The sequence below is a fragment of the Danaus plexippus genome (genome assembly GCF_018135715.1).
Source record: "Danaus plexippus chromosome 29 unlocalized genomic scaffold, MEX_DaPlex mxdp_37, whole genome shotgun sequence".
Taxonomy (NCBI): domain Eukaryota; kingdom Metazoa; phylum Arthropoda; class Insecta; order Lepidoptera; family Nymphalidae; genus Danaus; species Danaus plexippus.
In genome coordinates, this window is record NW_026869858.1 from 966,535 (window position 1) to 986,286 (window position 19,752).

General features: G+C 32.2%; 2 protein-coding genes across 2 annotated transcripts in view; one reads left to right on the top strand and one right to left on the bottom strand.

The window, feature by feature from the left end:
* Positions 1 to 94: 94 nt before the first annotated feature.
* On the bottom strand, positions 95 to 5,242 carry LOC116776778 (complex I assembly factor ACAD9, mitochondrial). The gene is made up of 10 exons (XM_061529193.1): positions 4,466 to 5,242; positions 3,655 to 3,816; positions 3,355 to 3,498; positions 2,675 to 2,825; positions 1,968 to 2,119; positions 1,498 to 1,613; positions 1,293 to 1,393; positions 1,006 to 1,062; positions 573 to 644; positions 95 to 328 (listed from the first exon to the last, which is right to left on the bottom strand). The coding sequence occupies exons 1-10, from the start codon at positions 5,118 to 5,120 to the stop codon at positions 115 to 117; spliced, it is 1,824 nt and encodes a 607-aa protein (XP_061385177.1). The 5' UTR covers positions 5,121 to 5,242; the 3' UTR covers positions 95 to 114.
* Positions 5,243 to 5,901: 659 nt separating this feature from the next.
* The window catches only part of LOC116776891 (glutamate receptor ionotropic, kainate 2), a 76,312-nt gene continuing 62,461 nt past the window's right edge, over positions 5,902 to 19,752 (top strand). Inside the window, exon 1 of the mRNA XM_032670181.2 lies at positions 5,902 to 6,041. The gene's annotated coding sequence lies outside the window, so the exon portion shown is untranslated. The remainder of the gene's footprint in view (positions 6,042 to 19,752) is intronic.

Consider the following 19,752-nt stretch of genomic DNA (forward strand, 5'->3'; position numbering starts at 1 on the left):
TGCAGTCCTAGTTATGGAATATTCCCAAATATTATAATTAGTATATATTTTAAGGTCACACCTCAATGTAAATCACAAGAATAAAATAACAAAAAACAGTAATACGCATTTATTCTACCAAAAAACCCTCGCGGTTGGTTTTTCAAGCAACTGGCCCTTATTATCGAGGACGGTCTTGCCGAAATTTATCCTGAAGTGGTCCATATTAAGGTACTCCCCTTCGCTTATCTCCAAGAGCAGTTTCTTAACATGATCTTTGGTGCTTTCGACAAAACAAGCTGCAATTTTCATTTCAAACTCACCGTTCCTCAATCCTATGCAATATGCCCTGGGAACGCAAAATATTAACCTGGACAACCTATTTCGATGTTATACTGAATAGATAGTGCTGGAAAAACTAAATAAATTGCTGACATAAGTAAAAAAGAAAAAAAACTAGAATTATCTTATAGTTTTTATGCATAGATAATTAATATTTATAGAAATAGTAAAAGATCTACAAAATCTTCAAACAAATACAAGTTAGTATGAAAAAAATTGTTAAATACGGCATATAAATTTATATTTCTCACCTGGAAGCCCTCGCCAGTACTGCAGCCATGACATATATCTGCGTAGACGCTTCAGCCAACCGGTTTAACTCACTGTGAATTATGGAACAATACGCCAACGAAACAAGATAAATATTATAAACATATTGCAGCATAGGGAAGGATTAGAGGAATAATGCGTGTATGTGTGTGTGTGTGTGTGTGTGTGTGTCTGTATATTTATTGCAAATAAATGTAATATCATTAAATTATACTTTATTGCATAAAATAATAAGATTTTTTTATATGGCAAAAAAAAAAAAAAATTGCCTAGTGAAAACTTTTTTACATTTTCGATCAACACTCCTTCGTTACTTCCTATTTAGAGTATTGAAACAAAATAATCTGTCCAAAAAATTATCACTATTATGAATGTAATAGAATGCCTGCGAAATACTGATATATATTTACTTACGTGCCGGCCATCACCACGTCCGTTCCATATCTGCTCATCAAAGATTCCACTATGTACCTGTTGAGAAACAGATATTTTAATGGGTTTTAAATAAAGAAATTTTGTAAATTATATTTGCGATAAACAAACGTACTAATTATACATAAGAATATCACGAGAATCACCAAGGAAAATATTTAAAGTAATTAGTTATTGTAATACCTTCATGTCCTTTGTAGTCTGAAACATACGCACACACACACACACACACAAACACACACAAACAATATTACAAAGAGTATCATCACCTCATCCTAAGAACGCAGTACTCCAGCTGTTCCGAGGGTTTCTTCAAAGTTGGATGGAGGTCCTCCGAAAGGTACAGGTCCAGTCTAGGTTCGTCCCTCTCCTGGAAGCAGTTATATCACGACCATAGGTCATCGTTAATTACCGCCACTGTACGCTGAGCTATGGGGTCACGACCAAATTACTTCAAATATAGTATGATTTAACCTGGTTTCTGTCAGCGATGATCTTCTTTATGATGAACGATGGGTTGAATAGCGGATTCCTTAGCCTTTTCACGTCCGTCGCCATGTTCCTACCGGCGTGGTGGATGCCGTTGAGGGCTGGCAGAAATGTGGAGGCGAGTTATTGTAGATTTACCACACAGGAGTTATGAGGGGATATTGCAAGGGATAAGACCATTTTGTATACAGGTGTAGTTTTCGTTACTGACTGAACTAGATTACTTACGGATTAAATTTAACTCATTGTCGATATTGTTTAAGCTTTTTATATAAAGTCGTATTTGTTGCTAGACTCATTTTCATTTTTCCTCCGTACATATGATATTTTTCCCTTCGTTAGGGACTATGTATGTAAAATGTGCTCTAATTAATGCATAGTTATATGTTTTGAAAAAATGACGAGCAAAAATTTTCCTATGGCCTATCATTATCAGTATCATTTCCACCACCCACCTATGAACATATTGACGTTTTCCAAGGTTTCCCCGCGGGAGGACAGCTTTCTCATCTCATCCAGCTGGTGAAGACATTCCTGTGGTTTCTCAACCCCTTGGATCGCTAATAGCTTCAGGATTTGTGACTGGGCGTGATTTGCGATGAAGTTCCTTGAATTTTTGATATTAAATTTGTTTATTGAAAGCTGTTTTATTTAATTCTGCTGTTTTTTTTTTAAGATTCTTCCTAGATTTTATGAGAATTCCTTTTTTGGAACATTGTATCCCGAGCGTTATTCATTGCAAGATATAATTTTAAAACTTCTATTGCTTTTACACTAACGAATACAGATAAACTTACGCGTTTACAATATTAGTGTCCTAAAGATGAGCTATTATTGTTTAAAAGAAATGGATTAAAAATAACAAACATTAGGGCATTAGGGCACACCTCTAAGAAACAGTAGCAGTGGTAAGGGACAGTGGTAGATCCTACGTAACTTTTTATGGGTCCATTTAAATATAGTGAATTTCTTATTTGTCCAAAATCGGATATAAATACTCTAACAGCTACCAAAAAGAGAAATTATTAAAATCTAGTCATTCAACTTTTGACGGACTTAAGAGATAATAGTACAGAATATATGGACTCATAATTTTGGTAGCTGGTTTAAAACAACATTGTAAGTATCTGAATATCCTCAGATGTCTTTATCTCCCACTTGCCTGCACATCGCGACTTCCAATTCCGCATCAGGGTCCATGTATCCGTCTAAAAGGCCAGCTGTGAAATATTCCGCGCTCTCCGAGGCGTATATAGTCATCAACGCGTCACCAATCTGAGAACGTATTGTTGGCAACTCGGATAGAGGCTTACCTGTGGCCATAGTACAGAAATTTTGAGAAAAAACAATGGATATGTCACAAAATTTGGTCTGCAGATAGCATTCACTATGAAGATACCTTCATCTTGGAGATATTTCAGTTATATGGAACATATAAGACTTTGGAGTGATGACGTAGTACTTACGAGGCTTTAGACAGAGCCTACCCTCTCTTTATTTGGATTGAAGTCTAAGTGACCGAGTAGAACAAATAATTCTAATTTATTAACAAACTGTGACCAGAAGAATAGAATGAGGTGATATGTCCCATCCCTTTTTATTTCACCGTTAGACCAATATGGAAATGTTACGGAAATTACCCGTGTTGTCCTTTTTACGGTCAAATTAGACGCAATAGCTCCGATAGACATTCTAAATACGAATCTACGTACTGGTCATCAAGAAAAAAAAATACTACAATCAGCCCAAGGACGGTAAAAGTGCTATTAGTTTGTATGTTTGTTTTATGACAACGGTGGTAATTACTCCTAGATGTCATTCTAGCCCCTACTCGATGCTCACCAGCTGTAAACCTTGATCTGACATATTCAACGCTGGATTTCATGCTCCTCATCAAGCTGTTCCGACAGAGATTTGCTGTATACAGTCTTGACATACCGAGTGTCTTTGAAAGTTGTTCTTCTGAGGCTTCAGTCAATGGAGTACCTGGTGGAGACATCAGAAAATTCCTTGGAATAAACAATTGATAAACATTTTTGCTTAAATATTTAGCATAGGACATATAAAAGACATTTGTATTAATATATATATATATATGTACATATCTTTGAACGGATGATTTATTGATTCGTGAAGACATACCGGGTGTATCCTTGAATGTCACAAAGTTTTCCCTGTAATTCACTCCGGAGGCGTCGGGGTGGACTAGAAAAGCCTTCAACTTCATCCCTTCAGTGATGCAGAGTACTATTATATATTTGGTGGGCGTTTTGCATATTTTCTCGCCACTTATCACCCATACACCTGGAATAAATTAATTTTTATCCGAGTTAATTTAAATATCAGGAACTATTAATGTATGAGAATAAGTAATTAGGACAATTGACAAGAAGGACATTTTTTAATGAAGAACACTACAATGAAAGTCACATACATATCTGTACAGCCTTTCCAACAACACAGAAAAAGTTTTGAAACCAGCTCGTTTTGCTTATTAAATAAGGCCAAGAATTTGTCAGAAAAATGTAATTTGTAAATTTCAAATAGACTAAAATTTTATTTACGTTTATAATAGAATATTTTCGTTACCGTATTTAGATTAAATCTTAATAATATTTTAAGGGAGAAATATATTGTTTTAAGTAAAGCAAGTATCTACAATATAAAATGTATTTATATGATATGGGGTAAAAACTATTATAATTATGAGGTACATTATTTAAGTGCATATGCATATCATGGATACATCATGCCTATCATATCCATATCATATCATATAGTTTCAGAGGTCCAATTATTAGAAGACATATCATATATATATTAAATTCTCTCACATTGAATAAATTTTATGAGAGACCATGTATAAGAACATGGAATAGATGAGGTGATTGTTATTCCGTTATACGAAATACATCCAACTTAGATGAGAGATTGAAAAGGTTAGGAATCATACCATGCTGATTTAAGACCGCACTAGTCCGGAAATCAGCTTGCAGAACCCGATCAGATATTTTCTCTTGAACACATACACCTAAAGTGGAATCACCGGTTGTCAAATCATTAATAATTTTTTGATAATTATCAGAAGTTAAACCTGATTTAAGCAGGTTCAAGCACACCCAATGATCACTTAATTCCTGACCGAGTTGTAAGTCATCGCTTATGACATCTAAATAACGCAGACTTTCAGTACAATTCATGGCTAAACCGCCGTCTGTGAGAGCCACTGGGGCGCTGAACATGCCGGTCCTCGAGAGAGCCTCTCTTCTCTCATCTACAGTGCTTTTAGGATCTTCAAATGTCTTCTTTAGAGTGCTAACTCTGTTATCTAGAGCTGTGGACTCCTCCTTGTTTAAAATTTCAGGGTATGCAAGCAAATCACGATTGAAAATTGAGAGGAAGACGTTTTTCATGAACGGCGGGATAGCTGGTTTCCGTCGCTCCACCCTCTCCAGTACTTTGAGATCTTCGAAATCAAACTTCTCTTCTTGTATTTGAGTATCAGCTTTAGTAGAATCGAAGTTTACACTAGAAAATCTGAATTTCCTGTGAACATTGCTTTGAACGTGAGGATAGCGTATTGAACAAATTTTACGCGCTATATTCATATTTATTATTTATGTTAAAGAATTAATAATGGCCGACTATTTGTTGTGTTTATATATTTTAAATATACATTTACATAACAATATATAATTATTTTAACGTTTTAGGTTATTCTGACATGAGTTTGACAGCCCACTGACATTATCGTTAAAAAATTATATAATCGTGGAAATCTTTCATATTTTTGGAATTTATATTTATGAATTTATTCATTAATAAGGGATTTCATTATTCCCGATAAATATTTTGAAATAATATGTTTTAAATAGAAATACACAATTATTCTATACTTCTTTTACGAATAATGTATATTTTGTTTTTTACTATGCAGAAGCTTTTAATTCTATTTCTATTCACAAACACTGTTTATTTATTTATATTTTTGGCAAAGAAGTCTTTATTGAATATTGTCTTCTTTATAGTTAATTTTATAATATTGAATATATTATAAGGCACTAAAAAAGCAATATTTTAATAAATACTTTCTTATTGACCAAAATATTTATTTGATTTGCAATTACTAGCTAACATTTATATTGTTATATAATAACGTAACGATTTTAAGAATTTATGTGAAAACCGACATATTTCGTAAAATTCCTTCGGAACATCCCTTGCCACCCTCCATTGGGATTGAGGGGTGGAAACCCTCCTTCCATATTACAGTAATATGAAACCAAAATTGATATGAATAAGGTTTTATTTGGAATAAAACTCGTAATGTATGTTATTTTACATAATAATAGCTGAGAGTCCATGAAATAATCAGTATGAGAGAATCTGCCAAAGGAGCGTGTTGTGGCTATTATCGCTCAGAAATGTTTGTGCTTTGTAAAATAATGGGAAGATGATTTTTTGTGTGAAATGATGTGTGATTCTGTGGGACAGTGTTATGATAATTTGGATTAAAATTTGGAAAATCGGTAAGTCACGTGACAATGTATATATTTTTTTTATTGGATTTGTTAATTGGATGTTGCTCGATTAGTGATTTCCTTAACGTTAAACGTTTTTCGTGGATAACGTTCATGTCATTGTTATATTTAGGAAATGTTTTTGATAATTAGATATTAATTTGTTGGTTTAAGTTAAAAAGTACGAATAATTGAATCGCGCATTCTAATAATAAAAAAAGATAAATATATTTTTATGAAATGAAATGAAATGTGCTTTTTTTTTACGGAAGCACTGAAAATTATAACTTCTGAGTATTTACGTTTTTCTGTAATGGATTCGACCGTCTTTCTCGTCTTAATGATATTTTAATGGTCTTCATCAGTTTCACAAAAAGTTGGATGGCACAAATGAAACATTTTCTCTTTCGTAAACTAAAAAAGTTTTTTAAGAAAAGTACTTTTATATACTTTTTATTCTAAAGATATAATTGCAGCGGATGATTGGATATCAATTATAGTAAAATTAAATTCGACTTTAATTAAAACGAGAGAACAAACACAAAAATCCTAGTAATCTAGAAGTTCAGATTGGAATGCAATCGATAAATACTTTTTACACACACAGACACACACACAAACACACATATGTGGGTGTGAGTATATATATGTGTATAAATATCAATGTATTTTAAAATCTTTACTGATTCTAATTTTATTTATTTATTTATATTAATAATTAAATTTGATTTCAGTATTACATGCAATTTAAACACAGATTTAACCCAATAAATTTATTCAAGTATTAGTTAACTGGCAACTCAGTAAGATACAAAATTAAGACACTCAAAACAATAGCCGTCAACAACAATACACACAAACTTGAAAATTTTAAATAAAAACATTGACATTGTCAAAAAATACCTCGATTCCAGTGCGAATGAAGCCTTAGTTATAAAAAATATATTATATTTTGACACTTACGGAAAATCGAATACCCGCACTCAATAAAACATAATAGTTTTATTATAACATGTTATTATACTGCCAATGTTTAATTAATCCTTATCGTCATCATGCGAAAGCATGTTGTGTTTCTAAAGCAAATATTAGCGAGTGAATGTTTTGTAAATGTAAAAGTTTTTATTTGTTGTTACTTAGTCACTCAAACAGAATAACAACTTATTTGGACGTAGTTTTGTATAGAAATAGCAGTCGTACCAGAAAAAGACAAATATTATTTTTTTGTTCAATATTGTTTGTGAACGAAATTTTGATTAAAAATTGTTATTTAATAATGGCGACCTTTTATTGTGGACTATTTGTTATAGTGACAATTTATTGAGGCGTCAGAAGTTTTGTTTGAAAAGCATAGTGTTTTAATAAATTATTCTAACGTTACATAATTAATAGCAAATGTAAAAACTTTGATAATGTGTGGATTAAAGTTGATATTAATTCCCAAATATTTCGTCAAAGACAATAGGGTCCCCGTTTTAGGGTTCGCGAACACAAAAACGTCAAATTTTACAGAGAATATGAAACATCCAACCTGTTTTTGTGTCGTGGGTTAGTATAATGGAGGCATCGATCAAAAAAATTAATGGAATTATAGGGACTGAAATATGCTACACGTTGCCGAGAGTGTGTTTCAGGGATAAGTGATAAATATTATTAAGGTTTGCCATGAAAGAAGGTTTAAATGTTGCTGCAGTCTCAAAATTGTTGATATTTTTTAATGCAAGTGGAATTCTCTCTTGTATTGTTAGTTGTGGGACTTATAAGTTTCCTAAGAGAAAGAATCAAGGTGAGAAGTAAAAGAGTTTGCTAATATTTTTGGAGTATGTCGTGGGTCATCCTTATCTATATAACAGTTGCATTTACTGTGATTAGTGAGTGCCGAAAGTCCTGATTTCCATTACCTTTGAGTCTGCACCCAAAACTTTCAATTCCTATGGTCCTAGGATGAAAAACTTCTATAACAACACCCTCGAGTGTCCTTGGATGGTAGTAGGCATTTACTATCAAATAGATTTTGTTCGCGTACCTTGTCACATATTTTTTTATACACAAAAAGAGAGACGAGTGCAGTTAGTGATATATCATCGTATGATCTCAACCAGACGACGCCATTCGTAGACATGTCCTGACATGTCTTTATTGCATACACAATTCGCGTTCCATCTTTTTTAGTAACGAGAAAATATAATTAATATTCCCAAAAAAAAACAAATGATATCTCATTCTAAAAATCTTTTTTTGAATAGGAATATTCAACTCCTTTGATGCATCAGTTGTTTAAAAGCCCCAATTTACCGAAGAAGAATGTTCGCTGACTTAAAATAATGAATTTTTTTCATCATTCATTACAAACACTCCGATTCTTTGAACTTGCAAAGATTGTCAAACTTCAGGATATGATAACTAAATTACTACACAAACACAAAAACTTATAACGCATTGTGTAAAATAATATTCTCTTCCCTATTTTTTGTATGGTTTTAATCGTGATGGACCCGTCGCGTTAATGTGCTTGTGGTGTCGTAACTAGCGATCGATTTTAATTGTAGCAACGAACTTTAGGTTGTCGAATTTGGTTGGTGATTTAGTGATTACTACTTATTAAATATTTCTCTATCGGTTTTCTTTTTTTTTTTTTTAAATCTGACGATATTCATAGCTTTTAATTATAGATAATTTACCTTACAGATCAGATACGCTTTATTTTTCATAAACCATAGAGAGATTAAAACGATATAATATTTAAAAATGATACCTATCATTTTATCGAAAAATTCACGTTTAATTATGAAGAACAGTAAAAAATATTATGATAACTTTTAAAAGAAAAGTATCTGAAAGCATAATTGAAGATAATATTTCGTCGAACACAAACAGTAAAATTATTAATAACGCATTTACTAAAACATTTTCTTGAATTTTAAATTGCATTAAGGATTAATGTACATAAATTTTACGACGTCCTTACCCGTCGCCAATTACTCAGCGAGATGTTTTCTCTATGGATAGTTGTAAACTGGAAAACGAAGCGAAGACGAGCTTTATGTTAAATAAAAAAATATTAAATAATACTGTAGCTACTAAATAAGCATGTCGTTACTCAAGCACATATAAATTATAACTCCTACTTCTTGTAAATATAACGTATAAGACCTTTTTTGTTCTGCTCTTAATTACATTTAAGACTTTCGCGTTTATTCATTTATATAAAACTAATATTGTCGGATGTACTACGCGTACTTACTTTTAAACTTTTCATCTCGTCCGGCCGTGATCACGGTTGCTTCAAAGTAACCGAAACTAAAGGAGTCGGGAGTATGTGCTTCAAATAATACAAACCGAATGACATATTGTTTTGGATGTAAGCAGAATTCGCTTACTTTGATTTTATTCATGTTCTACTACATGGTTTGTGAATAGAAATAAGTAATTTGCAGACATTTTTATGTTCAACACTAGCTGTTGACCCCGCCATCGCCCGCGTGTTGGTCGCTTTTCGCATAACAATATATATCAAACTTAAAATTGATCATAACTTCTTTTTTCCTTATCCGATTTTGATAAAACAAAGTTTCAACAATGCTCCTAATTATATGTAATCCAACTGTGAAAACCGCGTTCAAATCCGTGCAGTAGTTTTGAAGTTATAACGTACCAGACAGACAGATGGACAGAGAAAAATTCCAAAAAATGTTTTTTTGGTTTATATGACTCTTCTTTAATTGCCTCCTATCAGTTTTTTGGGAAAATATTTAATGTACAGACATTCGATTTTTACCGTCTTATCATATGTATATTAATAACCGGAAATATCAGGTTTGTATCAGTAATTCTTAAAATATTTTTAATAAGATATTTTAAAACTAATTGTCATAAAGAAATAGTTGTTTTAACTGCCTATGAATTTATTAGTTCGTTTCCTTTTTAAGAACCTAATTTGCTATCATTTGAAATTACCTTAATTTTCAGGTTATAAATTCCTAAGTAATATTTGAAATAAAACGAACACAGAAATAAACGTTTTCTTCGTTTGTTCTAAGGATGAAAATATAATAACGACATTTCTATTTCAAGTCTTGCTCGTGACTATGATATTTTTATTATTCTATATTATTAAATATATATTTTTTTATCTCATCATCATCATCATCATCATCATCATCATCATCATCATCATCATCAGCCTATCGGAGCCCACTGCTGAGCAAAGGCCTCTTCTCACATGGAGAAGGTTTGAGCATTAATCACCACGCTTGCTCAAGACGGGTTGGCGATTTCAAAGTTATGATTTGAAATTATAAGTCCAGGTTTCCTCACGATGTTTTCCTTCACCGTCCTTCAGTGGCGTCTAAATACTGTTAGAAAGTACATATGACTATGAAAAATCACATTGGTACTTGCCAGGTTCGAACCCGCGTCCTCACGCTTGAGAGGCGGTCCTTTAACCTCCAGGCCACCACGACCTCCACGACCTTTTTTATCTGTATTCCTTCAATAACCTTTAATATTCCAATTCGCTCTATTGTTAATCTTGAATATTACCGACAATAGCAACACACTTAAGGACAATAATAAGTAAGGTATATATGACCAATAGAGTCGAAAGTTGACGTATCAGAGATATCATTTCGACTAGGGAACTGGGTGAGGGTAGTAGTTCCTGCTTAGTACCGACCATGCATTACTATGCTGAGGTCTTTGGTTCCGTCAGATACAGCTAATTAAATTAAATGTTAAACAACTTTACTCTAGAATATTGCGATCTCTTTTTATGCTATACTTCATTCGCCTCCGAATCGTGGAGTATTTTGTCGATGGAAACGTTTTTTTGTGATCTATGTAACCGATGTTGTCTATCTGGTCAATTGACAAACAACTGACAGATGACAGTTACTTCAAACGCGTTCATCAAATAGTAGGTACGTAAAAATTTTATAATGAAGGTAGTCGTTGTGTCTCGTCTATTCTCCATAACACTGGCAGCATATACCGTGCACATGTTTGCACAGATGAAGGCCACATTTAAAAAAAACGAGGTATTTGTTAGGATATCTTAAATTATCTGACTTTTTTTGCAATCTCTTTGATTTTTTTTGTATAATACCTGCTAGAATGCACTTAAAAGAAGTAAAAATTTGTTGAAATTGGTAAAGCCGGTCTCATACAAGAGCTACATGTAAGGGTTACATTTTTACATATATAGACTATGCATAGTCTAGTGGCCTGGACAATAGGTTATTGTATAAAGCCCCACAAGTTTTTGAAAAAGTTCCAAATTTCAATTCCCAACTTGTGCAATATTGCGTTTTGTGCAAGTTTCAGTATTGTTTTAGCCACCTATATGTGCACGTCATTTTGTCGCTAAAATTAACGACTACCAAGAGGCATGGAGTTCGCACCATAAAAGAAGAATTTGTAAATATATAGGAATGAGCCATGTCTTTTGCAAATAGAAAGTAAAGAATACCATCATGGGGACTAAAAAATTAATTACCAGTTTCTGTCCACATGATTCGGTGTCTCTTCGGAAGGTTTTTGTCGTTGATATAAAGCCAACTACTGTGTTTGCGTCATCAATAGGATAAGTAGCTCGCTGCATGTATTCACACTAGAACAAGTATCACTGAAATTGAATTTGTGCAAGCATGCTTGAGCCGTTTGTGGCTACCTTCTAAGTACCTGTATTTGTGCAAGTCCATAAGTATATTGCGCAATAAAATATTATTTTTCATGAACATTAATGTTCCTTTTCTTCTATTAATTATATTTTAAACATTTTTATTAATTGATATATAATATTGACTGTGTTAAGTGTGGCTGCAGTTGATTATCGAATATTATAATTCTGGTTTATCCTTGTAGGAAGTCAAATTCATTATATTATTCTTACATTTGAATTTATTAAATTTAAATTAAACTGTATTCCTTACCGAAGGTTGTATCGAAACACTACATACGGAGCGTATCAAGTATTTTATTGATAATTCAACGCGTACTAATCACGTTAGATAGGGACCCCTTAAAACTACACCTGGGTTGCAAGTCCCGGGTACTGTTAAAGCTCTTTTCCCTGCAACGATGGACCCGGCTCCCGCACGGTGAATCCATGGAATGATTAGAGGTTTCGTCTCTTTACGTACGATATTGACAATCAACGGGAAACGCGTCGTAAATAGTTGATGTTGATCTGCTTTCGATAAAGTACTTTTTTTCCTAGAATTATTTTTAATTGTATCACAACATTTTCAGTTTTATCTGGTTTTGATGAAGAGATTCTTTTGGCATGAAGATAAAAGCCTCCTGGTCGATCTGCTGTGTTTCATACTGTATTTCACGAGATGACCGGTCACATCAAAAAGCCGGGTGTAATTTACAGAGTCAGGTCGGCAACCGTCCCGATCGAACCCTTACATAAGTACATAACCACAAAAAAAGCATAAATTTATCTCACAATTAAACCTTTTTGCTATTTTTCTGTCAAAAATAAATATTTGGTTAGATAGAGAGAGAGAGAGCTTGGACGGTGGATGTGAGCGTTTAACGAGCGTTAGATAGGGGCCCCTTAAACCTACACCTGAGTCGCATTACCAGTCGCACTGTTGAAGCTCTTTTCCCTGCAACGCGATGGACCCGGCCCCCCACGTTGAATTAATAGAATGCTGAGAGATTTCGTCTCATGTAGGTACATACACATATATTGCTTGATGATAATATATATCAAATGGGCCATGGAATATATAAAAACCCGTGATCTTTGTGCTTCTCACAAGAGACGAAACCTCTTAGCATTCAATGTACAAGAATAGGCGTAGGGCGTAGGCTATTATTTATCCCGGGATTCCGTATGGTTCCCGCGGGATCACGGTATAACGGTTGTATTGTGAATGAAGTCCCATGATTAAGACGACAGATGTCGCTGCCTATTGATTATCAAAGCTATTATTTTAGCACTTTGTATATTCCTCTCAAAACCTAATTCAGAGTTCCCGCAGGCGAAGTCACGGACAAAAACATATAATAAGTTCAAATGAGAGCGTTAATAAAAATTTGCATAGAAGTAAAAAATGCCATTCCTATTTAAGTAATGAATAAAAGCAACTCAAAACCTACGAATACTGATATTAAATTATACTAATTTATAATTGTTAACGCCGAGATTATTCAGGACATTTTTAAGGTGTACCTATAGACGTTTGAAGGACATTTGTTTCTTAAGTAAGATGCGAGTTCATATGTCTTCTGTTGGGTAAAGGGTCCGGAAATTGTAGGACTCCTTTTAAACCCTCGTTCCAAGCATGATTACTGCCTTTTTCATTCTGAATCAGCGATAATTGGACCGTCGCATGTCCATTTGAATTTAAGTCCTTGTATTTTTATTTCAAGCTGTTTTTGTACTATAGTAAAGAAATGATTATAGTCGCTTTTTGACTTCCTGTATTGTTTTAATTGTATTTATATTTCAAAAGAGTGATTTTTTTGTATATATCTTGTGATAATGCCATCAAAGACAAATAATTTCTCTCCTTTAGTATGTGATGCTTATGAGTTATGAGTATCCAAAATTATATTCGTATTTTAAAAGAATTTAAAGGCACTTGCTGTATAAATTATTATTATTTTTTTAATTATTTTACGTTCAGGTATAGTTTTCAAGTCCCGTTATTTTTTTATAGTTGTAATTTAACTATTAGATATAAAATATTAGATCTCGTGCGGAATTCTTCCTCGTGAAAGTTAAATTTAATGAGATCTAAAAAATTTCGCGAGTATTCATTTAAATGAAGCTAATATTCACGGATTACAACGCGTTATTTTTTTTTTAAACTACACACTCCCGACGTTTCCATTTAAAAGTTAAATTCCTTATTTCACTGAGATATTTCTTCAATATGAACATGTTATATCTTGGTAGGTGACTAAATAATGCTTGCAACACATTGTACTTGGTCATATCATATAAATTATCTATGGTTGGTGCGTTAAGCTAATATTGTTCGGATTTACTACTCGTTTATAATAATTTTTAACAGCACACCTCCGACGATTCGGTTATTTTGCAGCAACCGTGATCACGGACAGATTAGAATACTCGCGAAAATCTTAGATCTCATTATTTCAAGTTCATTAGCAGAACATAAACGTCATTACGTTTAACATTCAGTGACGTCACACACATTGAGGAATGTTCACGGATCGGTGTATATGTGTGTGTGAGTCGCGGTAGTGTGTGTGATGTTTAACATTCAGTGACGTCACACACATTGAGGAATGTTCACGGGTCGATGTATTATATGTGTGTGTGAGTCGCGGTAGTGTGTGTGTGATGTCTATATATTTCTAATGCATCTTATATAAATAATATCTTAGTATACTTCTACTTTATATAAACTTTGACTGTGTTTTATTCATGTAATCCTCTTAAAAACAACTCTCGATGTTAATATACGTCACGTCTCAGCGATTCGGTGATTTTCAAATCATCAAATCATTATGTGCATTACTTAGACCCTGTTATTAAGAGGTCACTTTGACGAAATTATTTGGAATTTAATTGTTGTTAAGCTCAGGGTTTTGTGAATTAAATTAGTTTAATGAAGTCAAGGGGCATGCGTTTAATTGAAAACTTTACTTGAAAAGATGTCGTTGTTCTCTTTGGAGACCCCTGGAAACTTCATGGTGAACTGAGCTTATATTTCTTCTATGCTTTCACTCAAGATGCACACATTAAAACAAGTCATTTTTCTGTACTAATTACGGGCATTATTTAATTAACATCTAGATATATATATATTCTATGACAAAATAAGATATTTTAAACATGTGACTTATTTCATACCAGGAGTACATCCGATGACATAACGACATAAATCCGGCATTTATTAAAAGAATCAATATTTCTAATATCGTAAATTGAAAATATATTATATATTAAGTTCAACCATGACAATTTAAGAGGGAAGCAAAACTCATGCCCGGGGTTCACACTCGCGTACGATTTGCGAGACGAGGCACGAGCCGAGGCACAAGGTGAGAGAGTAAATAGTCGGTCGAGAGTTTAAATTACCGTTTTTATTACGAGCGTATTGAGACTGGAACCGTCTGTAATATATATATATAATGTACTGCACGTGTGTATTTCACTGAACTCCTTAACGGCTGGAGCGACTGAATCATATTGTTTTGTATGTATCCGTGTGGCGCCACAGGTGGTTTACATTCTCAAATCAGCCCGGCAGATGGCACTGTAGTCGATATTTATTTATTTAATAAGAAAAGTCCGAAACGTAGGTTACTATATGTATTGTTTCAACACACTTTATACATATCTCTCTGAACGCAACTTTGATGTCCACGCGGACGGATTGGCCGCTTGTGTGTATATATATACATAAGTTTTTATAAAGAGCCTAATAGGTAATACTTTTTAACCGCTTACGAACAAACGGCGTGTCATGAGTTGATCTTGCATTTGTGTCTGTTTTTTTCGTCCCTGAACCAAAAAGCGGATTAGCAGAATTTGATTATTGATTTTGTTCGTAAAATTTTAACCAATAGTATGAGAGCAACAATCCTATAGTTTTCTTCCAATTCTTATCATTAGTCATTATATCGATGTTCAAATCGACTGCTTCATAAAATAATTAATTTTTAATAGAAAAAATACTATAAAATATATTTATTTATTGAGATCCTGTATGTCATATCTTCATATTTATATTCCGAACACATAAAACTAACTTGATAATTAAAGTTATATGAAAAAATCTGATAATTATAAACGTGATTAAATATTGAAAGTTAAATCCGGAGATATGGTTGCATTGGAATATATTTTAATATATAATATATTTCCATTCTGACTTGAGGGTCTCAAAAACGTTATGTAATGTTCAACTTTTTATATTCGGACCTAAAAAATTGTACAATAGTTTGTTGGAAACTGGAATAAAATTATTTTTTCCATATTAATATTATCTATTTTTTATAAAATATATAATGAAACAATTTTAGATGACTTCCAAAAATTTTATTACATATCGCTCATTTTATAACAGATTAATTTATATTATATATCATAGATAATATATAAATATATATATTATTTTTAATCTGTAACAAAATGTTGTTTTTTTTTATTATGTCTTTCTTTTAAAATTCCCGTCCGCCATTTTTATATGCGTTCTGCTATGTCTTTGTCATGACATTCATTATAAATAGAATTCTTAAGCATTAAGTCAATAGCATTTATTTAAAATACAAATCTTATAAGGATTTGAAGTTGTATAAGTTTCAATGTTATACAATCGTAATATATTTCTCTTTTTTCTTACGCAATTATTTACCTTTTTTTTTATAATATGGCCTACATCCGTGTGGAGACGTGCACAGTATATTCTGCCAGTGTCGTGTAGAATGGAGGATACACGATCCGGGATTGACTTTTGGATGAAATAAAATGTAACAGTCTCGACTGAAGTCACAATTAGGAACTTTTTTAGTAGATCTGAAACAACATAAACTCTATTCAATGCAAAATTATTTACCTTACAATATAATTAAACGCAAACTTTTTCCGTAAATGTCTTAAATGTCAAATTACACTGTTCGTTAATCACTGCATACATTCCGTGTTGAGCGGATCGCAATTTTTTATCATATAAAAGTAAAAGCAAGCAAAAGCAAGAGACATGTTATATTTTGGATTCATCCAAAAAAAATGCTAAATAAATCGCGGAATATATCAAGGGAATTAATGTTTTATGTAAGCATAAAGTTTTTTTAGGTCAAGGGAACAGTACAAATAAAGTGATATATTTATATTCCATAAATTCTCTTGTGACTCGAAATAAAATTATTATATTTTTGTAATAAAAAAATTATTTAAAAATAGAATATATTTATTTTTTTTGTAATTTTTAATTTCTGTATAAAAATAACGCAGTTTAATTGAGTTTGACAGTGACAGATGAAAAGTATGGCTGTCATAACAAAATGGTGGCAATATATAGGGATAGAGAAATTATTAAGAAATATCATTATAATTCAATAAATTTTCTGCTTTTTACATATTAAAATATTTAGTTTTAGTCTTATTTTTTTTTTATTTGAACACATCCAAGGAAACGTCTTTCGGAGATTCTAATTTTTAAGTAGTATTTTCGTTCCTTATCTACTTGATATAATTTATGTATATAATGCGTTTCCAACTGAATTGTATAGCAATTTGTATGATTTTTTTTTACATTGATTAAATTAGTGCAATGAAATGTCGTCTAGTTTTTTAGTCTCTAACATAGAAGCAATTGATGGTAAAGACATGTGCGGAGTCTTTAAGGAGACTTCAATATCTTAAAAAGAGAAAGGGAGTGAGAGGGAGGGGAGAGAGAGAGAGAGGGGGGGGAAAGACAGAGAGAGAGAGGGAGAGTGATGGTAAAGAGAATACGATAGCAAATCTTTAAAGTCATTCAACAACAATTACATATATACGCAAAGACATTTTGTTCCCACAATGAATTTGGAAACATGCGCCATCTTTAATAAATATGTTTATAAACAACACTAAAATAACATACAAATGTTTGTAGATTAAATTTCCTGAAATGCAACAGTAAAACAAAGTCAGAATACGGTGTTATTTCGAGGATTTAATTGCAAAATTCCGTTGACCTTTTTGACCTGGAACAATGAGGGACATTCTTGTAACAACTATTATTATTATTATTATTATATTTTTGGTTTAAGATTTAGTTTTATGCTTAAGGATCTTTTTATCCATCCAACTTGTACAAGGTCTCCCCGTGTGTCATATCACAGCAGTTATATTATTGTCAATTACCATAAAATTTTGGTAAGAAAAGATATAAAACTTTTATAAATAAATTATATACTGTCTGAGTAACAAATAATAGAATAAAAATATATAATCGTGAATTTTTTATTTGAATTTCAAAAGATCTATGTTTTTAATGGTAATTGTAATGTGACTTAAGAAAAATATTGCAAAAGTGTCCTAAAGATAAATTGCTAATAAATCATAACAGGAGCTTATGTGTTAAGAAATATTCTTAATTGAAAATTCTCTAAGCTCTTGGTTACGAAGAAAAAGGAAATTTGAAATTTTAATAGTATTATATTTTGAAGTAACTGAGATGATATTATGATGGTTAATTTATGATGTTGTTCTCGTTCATCACGAGTTAAGACAAAATTTCCTTGTTCATGAAATACATTTTTGCACTATCTTCTGTCTGCATCTTTGTGCGAATGGTCGGTTAAATTGGTTGAAATTGGGTTAAAAGAGATAGAAATAATACGTGATTTTAAGATTTATATATTAAAAAACCGTTAACACAATTTTTGTTTGAGTCACATGATTTCTCATAAAGCGTAAAACTAGTTCCGTATTCTCCGGAACTCCAAGGAATTTCGGAACAAATTAGAACCAACATATTATGATATATTAGCTATACTACATATATAAAAATACATATTTTTAAATATTTAGAAACGATATAACAACTTAACTGCCAACACATACAGGTAGCAAAACGTAATCCACATTTAACTACCTTTACAGTTGGCTAGAAACACATTAAAACTAAAATGATTCAACATTCCTAGCATCGTGCATACGGAATAGAAGTGTAACAAATGCGAGGGTCACATTCAACTTAATAAATGCTTTACTAAAAAATGCTTTCTGAATCATAAATCGGAGATAAATGCACCTATGATGTGTTAAAGCGATAGGTACGGTAACCTACAACTAGCGACATCTATAGTTTGCGTGACGTGACTTGACGGATTTGTTGTGACGCCACGTATATGTCGAGGAATTCCTGGACTAACTATAGCCTATATCCCATTCTGATGTTCGAGCTACATTATTGTATAGTTTCACCAAAATCTGTTTAGTAATATTTAAGTGCAAGAGCAACAAACATCCCTACATACGTACGTTATTATACATATCTACACACTTGTACTTAACAAACATTCGTATGTATAAAAGTAGGATAAGGAAATTGATCAAGACCACCATTCATTAAAATAAAAGTTATTTTGAAAAGTCGTTGTAACTTTTTTTTTAAATATTTTTTCCGTTACAGAGTTACGTTACAGCTCTAACTCTAAACCTGGCTTTCCATAAAAAAAAAAACTTAAAAGAGGTCTTTTATGTAAAGCACTTACTGAAAAATTAATATGTGAAGCAAATACTACGTAATTTTTTTAAGAAAATCCTTCTAACGAATGAACGTGGGATTTAACACAGTCAAAGTGATAAAGAGGAAATTTATGAAGATATTGTTTATATAAAATGTATTAGAAATATATTGAATCATATAAAATAAACATCACACACACTACCGCGACTCACACACACATATACATCGATCCGTGAACATTCCTCAATGTGTGTGACGTCACTGAATGTTAAACATCACACACACTACCGCGACTCACACACACATATACACCGACCCGTGAACATTCCTCAATGTGTGTGACGTCACTGAATGTTAAACATACTGACGTTTGTATTCTATTGTACTATTGGAAGTGAAATAATCAATTAATATAAATTATTTCATATCAATGATTTAATTTCAAGTTTTTATTGTATGTAATCTATTTTCCATATTTATATGATTGTGAAATTGTGTGTAAATGCTGTTTCGTCTATTTGCAGTAGCAATCTATTAAGTAAATCTTAGTCAAT